This window comes from Dipodomys merriami, unplaced genomic scaffold, assembly GCF_024711535.1.
Source record: "Dipodomys merriami isolate MVZ:Mamm:240054 unplaced genomic scaffold, mDipMer1.0.p SCAF_36, whole genome shotgun sequence".
Classification (NCBI taxonomy): Eukaryota; Metazoa; Chordata; class Mammalia; order Rodentia; family Heteromyidae; genus Dipodomys; species Dipodomys merriami.
The window spans coordinates 691,019-705,271 of NW_027205159.1; the positions used below are offsets into that span (position 1 = coordinate 691,019).

The 14,253-nt window shown below is 38.2% G+C and overlaps 1 protein-coding gene across 3 annotated transcripts in view; it reads left to right on the forward strand.

Annotated features, from left to right (window-relative positions):
* Vwa3b (von Willebrand factor A domain containing 3B) overlaps positions 1-14,253 on the forward strand; it is a 174,464-nt gene that overhangs the window by 142,803 nt on the left and 17,408 nt on the right. For all 3 annotated transcript variants that reach the window (XR_011365209.1, XM_069988478.1, XM_069988477.1), the window contains exons 23-24: positions 7,377-7,488; positions 13,444-13,568. Coding sequence is in view for 2 of the 3 variants with exons in the window: in XM_069988478.1 (XP_069844579.1) it covers positions 7,377-7,488; positions 13,444-13,568 (237 nt within the window). In the remaining variant the exon portion in view is untranslated. The remainder of the gene's footprint in view (positions 1-7,376; positions 7,489-13,443; positions 13,569-14,253) is intronic.

Consider the following 14,253-nt stretch of genomic DNA (forward strand, 5'->3'; position numbering starts at 1 on the left):
CTAATATATTCTATCCATCCTAGGAATCCCATGCTCTGCCTCTGTGAGAGGAACCATTTTATTAAAGCTGGTCTGCTAGGCTTGTTTTGCCTCAGCTACTATGCTTTACCTGTGATGGGACTGAATTGATCATGCTATGATACAAATATATTATTAAGAAGGCCATCATGAGTAGCTCTTTCCAGAAAGCTGAATGCAGGTGGAATTAACCAGAAAGGAATTCTTTCATGCCAATAATATGAATAGTTGGAGACAACAACAGTGTAAATAGGAGTTACTGGCACAAAACACTTTAGCATCTGTCCTGGTCCTTTTGGATGAACCCACAGGTCTGTGCATGATTCTTTTACCCATTTAGAAAGACATTTTCAGTGTTACAAATGAACACTCTCTATATTGCTGCTGCTGTGTCCAGCCAGGGGAGGCCTCCATAGAGTTAATGGCCCATTTACATCAGGTGAACTGAAAAGTGAGCAATTGTAGGTGGGAGAAAGAAGAAAAGAACTCTGATTATTTTAGGCAGCTGACTTCATTCTGAAAATGTAAAAAGCAATCTCATCAGTTAGCTTCTGGCTATGATATTGAGCTAATCAATATTTGGAATCCAGAAATAAAAAAGACCTAGTTAAATAAATTATGTGATCACATTCATTGAGAATTTTAAGATGGAGCTTTAAATGTATCTAGGCAGAAATGGTCATAAGGATCTTGTCATACCAATGAAATCTAAAGGGGGAAAATCTCTTTCTGGAATCAGTGTGGACATCTTTTTAGAATGGATGATGGATGTCTGGAGGCAGACTGTCTGGTGGCCTCAGTGACGTCTGCCTGCCCAGTTGGTCTTTAGATGTGAATATCGGTGGCAAGGTGCAAAGTCACTTTGAAAGTTAAACTTGATATAAAAATGAGCAACAGCTGATTTAACTTGGCATGTTCAGATTCTAAATTATCTCATTGAGTTAGAATGTTTTCCATGGAGTCTTGATTGAGTTGCTTGCTATAGGAAACTTTTGGGGTGGGAAACTCTTTGGATCATCATGATGAGTATGCTACTCAAATTTACCATTCTGGCTGGTGCATTCCTTCCTATTATGGAAACTACAAACAGGGATAATATATTTGTTTGTATCCCTGTCCTTGTATATACAAGGCCTAACAGGTCATTCAGAAGTGTGGATTCAGACCCTAAGGAGAGAAATACAAAATTAGAAATAGTTACAAATTATCCAGTTGGTCCTTTCCTTTTGTATTTGTAAAAGCCAAAGCCTTAAGAAAGGCTCGGAGATAATGCCCCAAGTCACACATTCTAAGAGGCACCCTGCAGACTTATTTTTCCTGTTATCTGGTCCAAGGTCAGATTGCAGAATGCAGGTCATTCTGAGTCTCTCTTAAGGAAGAGAGTTTAGTTTTCTCCTCTGGATGAAAGTCCAGTAAAAAGATGATCACATTTCCTGCCTCCCAATGATATTAGGCTATTCTCTTGGACATACTGATTGCATTGAAAGTCCAAATTCCGAAGAAGTTCTGGCTAAATGAGAGCATCATAAACATTGTATATTTTTGCTCATGGTTTTAGAGGCTACAAGCAACACAATTCCAAAGATGTAATAATTTCCCACAAATTATTGAGACAGTAGCACTTCAGCCCATCTAAAATTTTTCATCTCTAAGGAAATGAACCATATTCCCACTTCTTTTCATGAACCTGAAATGCATGTCTAAGCAGGTCCCAATGATAGATGGCTACAACAGAACCCAGTCACATCAGGTTGCCATGGAAATGAGCCCACTTATTACCAGAACCCAAACTGTATTGAACATGATTAATTACCTAGGGCCAAGTAATGTTCAGGTTCCCTAAAGTTATTTAAATTCTTATAGTCAACTGCTTCATAAATTAGAGTCTTCCTTAAGTGGGATCTCAGACCAACTCATAAAGTATTCAATGCATACTTTATTTATGGCAGCTATGGCACTGAAAATATATAGCTATAGTTGTATAGCTAGAGCATTACAAAAAGAAAGATGATATCAAGATGTCCATGAATCACATATCACATATTATAGTGGGCCCTGGACCATGGAGAACATGGGAATTCGATGTTCCTCAAAGAAGAGAATCTGAAAATGATTTTGCCAGGTGTTCTACCCGGGATGGGTAGGGAATAAATTTTTTAAAGAAATTCAATAATCAATATGTATATCATAAAGAATGAAGGGAGAAATATAAAATGAGAACTCAGTTTCTACATCATAGAAATTTAGATAAAAGCCTTATTTTGTTTATTTTTTTTATCCCAAAGTAGATTCAAACAAGAAAGTAAAATAGGCTCTGTTGGGGGGATGGAGAGGTACCAGAAGGAGAGAGGTTTAGGCTAATAAGCAGAGTGTGAAGTTAATAAGAGTGAATGTAGACAAAGTAGTTTGTTTACCCATGTGAAAATAGAACAATGAATACTATTGAAATTGTTTTAAGAAGGGAGGAGTATGTAAGAGAGAATGACAAAGGCAGAAAGATTGAGAGACACTATCTATAAGTATGGGCAAGAAAAAAAGTAGATTCAGAGCTTGAGGTGTGGCACAGTATAGATTCAGAAAACTTAAATATTTATCTGTGTTCACTCATATAATATCAAGCACATTATATATATGCCCAATACTGTGAATGGGTATACTAGAGTAAACCAGAAATAAATGACCACCTATTTTTTAAAAACAAACTAGATTTGTAGAGCTATAAATTACCTGCTATAAAATTCACCTTGTTCAATACAGTGGTTTTTCAGTAACATGCTTGTCAATCACCACAATCCAGTTTTAGAATATTATTTTCATCCTCATTGCCACCTGCAATCTTCTGTTCACAACCTCAGCTCTAGGTGACCATTAACCAATTTCTGTTTATAAATTTGCCTTCTCTACACATTTCACACAATATTGACACCTAAAATCCTACTGTATGCCTTGTTTTATTCATTCCTTAATGGACATTTGAATTATTTCAATGCTTAAAAGCACATGCAAGGGCATGCATGTGCATCTGAGTGCATGCTGGTCCTAGGGCTTAAACTCAAGTCCTAGGCATTGTCCCTGAGCTCTTTTACTCAAGGCTAATGCTCTACCACTTTGAGCCTATAGTGCCACTTTCAGTTTTTTGGTGGTTAATTGGAGATAAAAGTCTCACAGACTTTCCTGCCAGGGTAGGTAATCCTCATATCTCAGCCTCCTGAGAAGCTAGGATTACAGGCCTGAACCACCAATGTCCATCTGGCATATATTCTTTATTCTATCAATATAAATGTTAAACCAGTTTTATTAGCTATTACATTTAATTCTTACATGTTGCTGGTGTTTTTGCTAGTGTTGTCATGAAGAATGTAGATCTATAGTTTCCTTTTCTTGTGATGTCTTTGTTTCACTATTAGAGTAATACTTCACCCTCCCTTTAAATAATGTAAGTGCCTTTTCTTATTAATTCCTAGTTCCCAGCTTAGTTGCATGCTTCTACTTAATTGTATTTGTATCTGGACCAAGAAGAGGAGGGAAAGGGGTGTGGAGAAACAAAGAGGGCTTATTCTTAACCTTACTTTCTTGTAACTATACTGCCACAACTTAGACAAGATTTTCCTCTCCAGAGTCATGGCTTCTCTGGACACATATTTCCAACATTCTGCCTCTGCCACACAGTTTTCTTCGGGACTAACATATAGACAGAGACAGAAATACAGAGAGGAAAGAGAGAGAAGAGGCAGGGGAGAGACAGAGGAGAGATAAAGATGGAGGCAGAAACAGAAAGAGAGGAGAGAGAGAAAGAAGAGAGAAAAAGGAAGAGAAAAAGAGTAATTTCTGCATTCTTCCTTTTCCTAGTCTTCAAGCCAGAACTGAGGACGTCTTTTGTTTTTTTCTGTCTGTTTGGTGCTACCATGAGATCAGGCCAAGAGACACTAAAGAAGAACAATATGATAAACACACCACTGGTTTTATAGAGCTTTGGATTCATGTCTTCTTTCCTAGCTAATTTACTACAATTTGCTTTCTGGATTCCTTAAAAAGGCTTGTACTGCTGGGCACCAGTGGCTCATGCCTGTAATCCTAGCTACTCAGGAGGCTGAGATCTGAGGACCTTGGTTCAAAGCCAGCCCAATTAACCAATTAATCAATTAATCTCCAATTAACCACCAAAAAAAGCCTGAATTGGAGATGTGGCTCAAATGGTAGAGTACTAGCACAAAAGCTCAGGGTCAGCACTCGGGCCCTGAGTTCATGCCTCACAATGGGTACACACACACACACACACACACACACACACACACACACACACGCACGCACGCACGCACGCATGCACGCACACACACACACACACACACACACACACACACACACACACACACACACAGACTAATTGGTGACATGGGCCACTGATACCCAGCTTTCACTTTTAATATATTTTAAAGAGCATCTGACCTCAAATGAAGGAATTAGAAATAATAACTGTTCTTTTTATGGAATGAAAGATTTGGAAAGTTTAAAGAGAGAAGTTAGTCTTACTATTAATGATCCGTCAGCAAGCATAGACAATAAAACTATAGAGTTGCACTTCACAAATCAGTTTCTTCATGTGGTAGACAGAACCAGACATTCACTCCACTCATAGCCAGGACATTTGCCATTTGGAAAATAACAGCAGTCTTTTCCTTTGCTTTTTCTGAAATTGTCTGGCAGTGAAATCCTCCCAGTAAGGTTTTAACTAAGCTGAGCCAAAAGAATTTATCTGGAACAGAGAAAAGATACTGTTTGTTCTTAGAAATCTTTTGCCTCTGTCCTTCAAATTGGATACTTTCTGTTTATTTGTCTTCAAGTATACTCTTTTTTGCCATATCGATTCTTTCTATTGAATATACATTTTTCATAAGTTTTTGTACTACTAAAATTTCAATTTTAAATAGTTTCAATTTTCCTGTTGAAACAAAAACCTATTTTGTCATTTATTTCAAGACTATTTACATTTCCTTTATGAGCTATGGCTATAATTGCTGGTTTATAATCCTTATTCCATCTGGGATATCTCAATATTGGAATATTGAGAGTATGTGGTCATATTTTTTTATCTTTTTAAGTTGCATTTTGGGGGTAATGGAAATTTTGAATATTATGTTTTTAAGGTTTTGGATTTGAGTTCTTTAGAAAAGGCTGAACTTTTTTTGTTTTGTTTCCTTGAAACCTGGTTAGGCTTCAACTTCTGGAGGCATCTTTTTTTTTTTAAATCATGGTAGTGGTCCCCATGTCAGTTCAGTTTTATAAGGCTGGACCATCCCCTTTGAGTCTTTTGTTGTTTTTTTTTAAATCATCATAGTGGTCCCCATGTCAGTTCGGTCTATAAAGCTGGGCCATCCCCTCTGAGTCTGCCCCATGCCTACATCATTCAGGGTTTATTCTGGTAGTCTAGGACTTGGGAAATGGTGTATAGTGTTCAAATCCTTTGCTCTGTTGTTTTGAGCCTTTTCTGTTCATGTGAATCTAGGACTTTGATTCATTCATAGCAAGAATAAAAGACATCATTTCTCCACTTATTTCCTCTGAGATTTACAGATTTATTTAATCATAATACTGCTTTATATGATGATAACTGAAATGCTATAGAGGAGCTCGTGCTGGCTTTAACAGTGTCCCTTCCCTGCCATCCCAATTCTACTCCCTAGAAGCAACTTCTATGAAATATTTACTTTTAAGTTTTTCTACTCAAACTCTTCTATTTCTCTATTTGATTTTTTTTACATTTAAACAAATATATTTTATGTTTAAACATACTCAGTTTTTCTCAGTATTCCTTTTCTTGTTTCTAATAGTGTATGTATGTATATATTATTTGTTTTGTTAATTTCATCTTTAGTATTTAATATATGTAAGCCTATATTCTTAGACCTGTCAAGTTTCATAGTCTTTTTCAGTTCCTGACTCTACATGGCGGAGAATTCTGTACTTTTATTTTTCTTTTCTTTCAACCCCACCTGCTCATCACAGGGCTGGGGAACCTTTTCCCTGCCAAAGGCTATTTGGATATTTGTAGCTTCATTCAAGGACCATACAAAATTATCAATACAGGCAAATGGCTGTGAGCAGCTGATGAGAAGTATATATGTCTGTCCCATCATATACTGACTGATTTTGAGGACCTTACACAGCCCATAGGCTGGATGTTGCCCACCCCTCACTGTCACAGAACACTGTGCTGGTGTTGTGTTCCTTCCAAAAGTTCATTGTAAATATTTGAATTTTTTAGCAACTACTAAATAGTGTTTGCATTATTACAATTGAGTAAATATTGTGGGCAAATCATAAGTTAGAAGTACATAGTACTCTTGAAGGCCTTATGTTGTACGTAGGCCAACTAATAAAAGCTGTCAAGAACATCAACAAAAAAGGATTTCTTTAACTTTTCTCCCTTGGTATTTTAAATTATGCTGCAATTTTGTTTTGATTGTGAAGTATGATTTTCTATCTATCTATGCATGCTTTTATACATGTATGTATTTCTAGGAATTATTTTGAGGTATTGAACTGTGCATATCCTGCACCCTATTTGCAGGATTTCTATTTCCTTCTTAGTCCTGGGAGACTTCTGCAGTTTATGGCCTACACACAAACATCATCTTGAGCTTACTCTTCCCTGCTTTATTTGGATGAATCCAATGCTTCCTAGAGTTTGTATATTTCTCTTTCATGCTTTAATCTTACATTTTTCTGGAGTTATGTTTTCAATTAACCTTCTAAGACATAATGATTGGGAAGGGAAAATCTCAGACTAGGAATAGCAGAAATCTCTTCATTTTGTCCTTTAATTTGATTGATAGTTTGCTGGGGTTTAGAATCCTGGGTCAAAAATTTTGTTGAGAACTGTGAAAGCACTACCCATTGTCTTCTAGCATCTACTGTTCTCTCAACCAGGAGGTAAGAAAAACAAGGAGAATCCATTAGCCAATCTTTCTCTATCAGAGTGGTTATAAAAAGGAGGTTTCTTGTCCTGAAGAGATGGAGTAGGATATTGCAATTCTGTATATTGCTGTGCCTCCCATACTTGTCTCTCTCAAAGTTTATTGATAACTGACTTTCCTGTTGAAAGACCCATTGCCTCTCACAGTTTTAGCAAAGCAGCAACACAGGTCATGGTTCTGAGACTCTTATCTCCAAATAACCACCAGAGAACTGAAAGTGGTGCTGTGGCTCAAAGTGGTAGAGTGCTAGCCTTGAAAGAAAAATCTCAGGGACAGAACCCAGTCCCTGAATTCAAGTCCCATGACCAACCAAAAAAAGAAAAAGGAATTTTTACTATGTGCATGGATTGTCTCTCATCAGTGATTACTCTTTGTTTTTTTCAGCAACAGAAATTGCAAGGAAATTCAACAAAGAAAAGCAAACCAAAAAAAGTTGATCCACTCAAAGGCCACAAGGTCATTGCAAGATGTGACGAAAATGGTTTTTATTTTCCAGGTAGATTTTTATTTAATTTTGTGAGATTCACTTGTTTCTTTACTTACACACACACACACACACACACACACACACACACACACACACACACACACACACACACGATAGATAGATAGATAGATAGATAGATAGATAGATAGATAGATAGATAGATAGATAGGCAGATAGATATTGTCTTTATAGAGGTTACATATTACAAAGAAAGATAAGTAACCAAATAAATAAGTACAACTATGTAGTATGTCAGATAGAGTGCAATAAGGAAAAATCAAACCACAAAAGAGATGAGAATGTCAAGGTAAAAGTTGTAATTATAAATATATGATAGAGGGCTGGGAAGGTGGCTCAGTGGTAGAGCGCTTGCCTTGCATGCATGAGGCCCTGGGTTCGATTCCTCAGCACCACATAAGCAGAAAAAAAAAAGCTGGAAGTGGTGCTGTGGCTCAAGTGGTAGAGTGCTAGCCTTGAGCTGAAGAGCTGAGGGACAGCGCCCAGGCCCAGAGTTCAGGCCCCATGACCGGACCCAAAAATAAATAAATAAATAAATATATGATAGTTAAGAAAGAGCTCATGGGGAATGTGACATATAAATAAGGACTTAAAGAAGGAGCTGGCACATCTTGAGATTATCTAGGGGAAGAGAATTTTAAGTGTAGAGAACAGCAGTGCTAAGGTCTGAGTCTGGAATTCACTTGGCATGTTGGAGAAAGAGCAAGCAGTTCAGTCTGGCTAAACCTGAAAGGTTTGGCCAAATGTCCTGGGGTATGTTGTTCCTGAAGGAATCAGCTAGGTGCAGTTCAGCAGGAAACAGAAATATGAAAGGAACTTTGTAGGTAATGAAAATAATATGTGTAAAATATCTTTATTCAGGTCAACAAATAATATAAATAAAAATAGAAAATAAGTTCTTCAGAGAGATAAGCATGGGGTCACTCATAACAGGTCACATTAAGATGTTCAAACTTTAGCTTCAGGGTATTAGGAAGCCACATTTAAATCAGGTTTACACTAGAGTAAAGCTGGCCTGGTTGGCTACTGCTACCAACTGTGGCATCTTGGCAGCAGTTTCCATGTGATCACATCTTTTACAAGGATAAGTGTAAATTACCTAGGGACACTGCCTTATCTGAAATGGAAGTGACAAGTTGATCATTAGCCTGACTTGCTGACAGGTGCAAAGAAAGATACATTTCAAAACTTGATCAGATTACATAGTGAGAATGGGTTTTCCTTCCTGTTATTCAGTGACAAGAAGCACTTTAAATCAGGAAACTCATGATCACTTCTACCCTATGCCATAGGATGGGAGGAAAAGGAAGAACTGAATCTCTCCAAGTATTACGATTTAGGATCAAAAAGCCTAAATTTTCATTTACATGAATTCTACCTCTTATCTTCACTAGCCATTTGATAGAAGTCACCTGTTTTTTTTTAAATTTCATTTTTCCTTGTCTTCCCAAGTAGAATTAAAAACTATTAAAACCTTCATAAGATTTCTGATCAGTACAATACAGTACTTGATCACATATAGCTTTGGGACATCGACAATTCCTGGGATGTGTGGGTGGGCACTGTTGTTACATTCTCAGCAGCTAAAAAACCATTGTCTGCTGCCAGTGGTTTACATCTTTATTCCTAGCTACTCAAGAGGCTGAGATCTGAGGGTAGAAGTGCAAAGCCAGTCTGGACCAGAAAGTCCAGGAGACTCTTACCTCTAATTAGCCACTAAAAGGCAGGAAATGGGGCTTTTTTACTCAAGGCACCAGCCTTGAGTAAAAAAGGTAATGGACAGTGTCCAAGCCCTGAATTAAGCCCCAGTACTGACAAAACAACAACAATAACAACAACAACAAAACCCTTAACAGAAAAAATTAGCCCAATGGCTCACAAACCAAACCTCTAAAACTAAAGAGAACATGGCAACCCAGGTGTACGATGACACTGCAGTAGAGATGGCAGGTGGAAGGATGCTGTGCCCGGAACAATTCTGAGAATTTGGGATTTAAATTGGACTATGAATATTGAAAAATGCTTAGAGCAAGAGTAAAATAAACCCAGTCCCCTAGCCTGAAACTGCTGCTTGGAACAAAGATTCAGAGCTATGCATGCACCTTTCACCAAACAACATGACATAGCAGCTTGACTATGTTCCAATCTCCTGACCACTAAGTATGAGCAACACTTTTACTGAGGTTTCAAAGGAAGTGTTTTCCTCTGCTGACTACAGGGAAGCCTCTGGCTGAGCAAGAGAGCTAACTCCTACCCAGGAAGGTGCCTGGGCTTGCTGGCCTCTACTAGAGGTAAGAAGGAAACACAGCAAAGGCTCTTCTGCTTGTCACTCGCCCCAGCCCAGGCCTAAAACAGTTCTCAGAGGGATTTCAGAGCTAGGAACATGGGCTTACCTCTCTGGCACTGAGCTCAGAAAGAACCAGTGTGAGGGAGGGAAGATGAACATTCGAGCTGAACTTGAACCGTACATAAGAAATTATAGAAAATCCTTTGTCCTGTAGATCCCCAGAGTACAGTCAGCAAGAAGCCAAGTGAGAGTGGGATATTTTTTGTGATATTAGGATTTGAACTCTACCACTTGGGCCATACCTTCCAACAGTGTTTGCTTCAGTTATGTTTTAAATGTAGGGTCTTGTATTTATGCCCAGACTGCCCTGGACTACTGCCCTCCTAGTTAAGATTCCCATGTCACTGAAATGACAGAGGTGTACCACTGCAGCTATGGGTTAAAAGAAAGCCCAGGCTGGCTCAAACTGTGATTCTTTAAGTCTCAGCCACACAAGTAGCTATGATTGCAGAGCTCAGCCACTGTCCCAGCTCAAGGCTGGTTTTGAAGATACATTGTAAGATGCTACAGAACTGAAAGAAAATTAGGTCATTATAATGTACCAAAAATCTAGATCCAATGATGTAGAGCAGAAATAGGAGGATTTTTGTGTAAAGGAAGGAAGAGAGGGAGAAAAGGGAAGAAAGGGAGAGAGAAAGGGAGGGAAGGATGAAAGAAGGAAGGGCAAATTTGGACTTTGTGAACCATATAGCCTCTGTCACAACTTTGTAGCTTAGGCAAATGACTGAAAGCATATTTAACACTAGACACTGCTAAATCCTCAAGGCTAAGAATTCGAGGAAGCTGCACAGGCCTATGTGAACATCTTAGCCTCCCAGATTCTTACTTCTAAGCTGAGTGAGGGGTTCCGGGCTCAAAGAGATGTGAGTTGTAAGGACTCCTCTCCTTCTCAGTTAAAAGAATTTTTTTGCACCTCACCACAGTTAGATGGCTATAATCAAGAAATCTAATAACAGATGCTGGAGGGGATTTGGCCAAAAGGGAACCCTACTACATTGTTGGTAGGAGTGTAAACTTGTTCAACCACTTTGGAAAGCAGTGTGGAGATTCCTCAAAAGACTCCACATAGAGCCTCCCCTATGACCCAGCATAGGGCATTTACCCAAACTATCACAAACAAGGCTATACTAAAGCTCCCAGCACAACTATGTTTATCACAGTGTTATTTAACATAGCTAAGATATGGAACCAACCCAGATGCCCTTCAGTAGATGAATGGATCAAGAAAATGTGATATATATATATATATATATATATATATATATATATATGTGTGTGTGTGTGTGTGTGTGTGTGTGTGTGTGATATATATTCCATTGTATATAATGTGATATATATATATATATATATATATATATATATATATAGGAATTCTATGCCTCCATCAGAAAGAATGACATCGCCCCATTTATTAGGAAATGGAAAGACTTGGAAAAAAATTATATTAAATGAAGTAAGCCAGGCCCAAAGAAACATGGGTCCCATGGTTTCCCTTATTTGCAATAACTAGTACATGTGTAGGACAAGCAGAAAAGTTCAAAAGCTATGTACATATGACCAAATAAGATGATGTTAAGCGAAATGAACCTCAAGATAAGGACACAAATATCTTTTTTTTTTCTTTCTTGCTATTGTTTTGAATGTATTTATAATGTACTATGTGATTTTTTTGTGTGTTTCTTTGTATGTTCCTCCCCCACATTATAACCCCTGTTTTTATTGTATCTGATGTTGGTGCCCTGCATCTTGTATATACACTTCTCTAATTCAGGGAGGGGAAGGGAAAAAAACAAAATGCTTAAATAAGGATACAGGATGGCCCATTATAACAATGAGATGTACAAAACACTGAAAACGAACTTCACAACTTCGGCAGAGGGGGGTGGTATAGTTGTGATGGTGGGAGGGAAGGGATGGTAGGGGGAAAACAAAAGAGGAGGCACCAATGCTCAATAGGAAATGTACTCATTTCCTTGCTCATGTAACTGTAACCCCTCTGAACAGCATTTTCACAAATAAAAAATACAAAAAAAAAGGAAACGAACTTTACAACTTTGGCGGGGGGGTGGGGTAGGAGGAGGCAACAATGCTCGATAGGAAATGTACTCATTACTTTGCTCATGTAACTGTAACCCCTCTGTACAGTATTTTTTTTACAATAAACAACATACAAAAAATTTTTAAAAGATTTTTAAATTTTTCATAGTAGAAACTCAAACGGTGACATTGATTTTATTAATATTAAAATGGTAACTAACATCATTTTATGGTAGAAAATATGTGAATAATGTGTAAAGACTTCGAAACCCAAATTAAACACTTTAGTGGAAAGTTGGCTTTTGTATGTGTGTTGCAAAAATTTTTTTTTCCACCACATTAGTCATTTAAAACAACAGACTATGGAGCAACATGAAAATCAACAGCTGCCTCTTTGCCACATAAAAGGATTCGGGGCTTTGCCAAGCAAATGTGTGAGCCAGGGAGTGCATATCTGTCTCTGAGTGGGAGTCAGCAAGCAGCTGTCACTGTCCCGGAAGTGTCCAGTGTCAAAATTTCCCATTAATTGGATTTAAAATTTAGAATGACAAAGAATGGAATCTTAACATGTTGGATATTTACTTTTCCCGAATTTATTATAGTAGACTATATATAATTATATAAGTTATATATATATATATATATTAATTGATCTGGAGATTTAGCTCCAAATGTATATACAATATCAATTAGATTATCAAAACCTTGTATAATCAAAGAAAAATTATATATTAAGTCTCTGAGTTATAAAACTAAAAGACAAGACAAGCGTCTTCTTTCTTTTTTTCATTTTGGTCATATATTTTACAAAACTCCATAGGATATGTTCAGCCTAATTACTTTTTCATTTATCCAGTACTCAGTATTAGATCTGAAACATATCAGCTGCTTTGGGTGGGAGTTCCTTTTTTCTTTTTATTTCACAATTTTTTAAAAAAATCCACCACCTAATTTGTCTTTACAGGAAGAAATAGGACTAAAATGATTAGTGGGGAGTAAAAGGGGAGATCTCAGTTTCTCAGAATTAGTGTTCCCTCTGGATTGAGGCTGGTGATACTGAGGACAAGCTCCCTGCATTCTCTTGGCTTCCTCTAGGGGGCTTCAGACAAGAGCTTCCACTACGCCATTCTGCATTGTTTAACCCCAGTTGGCATCAGACTAAATCCAACATTATTTCTTAGAGAAATCAAAAGGTTATGCTGATTTAAACAGAGTGCTAGAACTCAACACAGATGTTAGGATAGGGCAAGGCTAAAGGCGCAGGCATTATTGTCTTTAAAAAAAAACCTATCTTATTGTAAAGATACTGTACAAAGGGGTTGGACGCTATCCTTCAGCTCTTCAGCTCAAGGTGAGTGCTCTACCACTTGAGCCACAGCGCCACTTCCGGTTTTCTAGTGCTTTATTGGAGACAAGAGTCTCACAGACTTTCCTGCCCAGGCTGGCTTTGAACCGTGATCCTCAGATCTCAGCCTCCTGAATAGCTAGGATTACAGGCGTGAGCCACTGGTGCCCAGCACATTATTGTCTTTATATTTTATGTTTTCTTTGATTCTTGTCAGGGGTTGTGAAGAAGTGTCTGAGTTCTAGCCATGCACTGGTGGAGTACAGGTATGGAGACACCAAGATTGTGCCTATCTGCTTTATCACGCCTATTGGAGGTGCCATGCCTTGTCCACCTCTGCAGGTATTTGCTGGGACCTCCCCCCTTTTTTTAACCACTCATGGGGTTTGGGATACAGAGGATGACAGGGCCACTATGTGGCCCTTTTTGAACCCAAATAGCCTCCTACAGAGAGAGAGTCTGTGCCCAGATTTCTGGGCCCCATCACCTAGCCATTTATTTGCTCATGACTGATCCACCACCTACCTATTTTAAGCAGATTGACTTATATCACACTTTGTGGCACTTGTCACTTTACAAGACAATAAAAGGTTAGGGAAAAGGAGTTGCTTTTCCTTCTGATGCTCTTGAATACTAACTGTAAAAGATCACCTAATATTATACAGAATAACAAGGATACAGGTAGTATTTCCCTTGACATTGTAGTCAGTTGACATTAGACTGTGATACCATAATACACAGTTTCCTGGCGTGCACTCCACACAGATGAATCAGACTAATGTGTTTTCATCTGCCAAAAACATTCAGAAAAGCTATACTATCCCTGGCATATCCTCCTGTCACTGTTGTGGCATCGAGGCCAGGGAGTAGAGAGAAAGCCCTACAAAGCATCGCTGCTATGTTTCTTGCTTGGTGTGAGTCAGGAGAAATCGGAAGAATTAGCCTTGGTCATATATTCCCCTGTTCACAGCCAGATCTATGGTACACCTCTGTGCACTCTTCCCTGTGACTGACAAATACCAGCAGC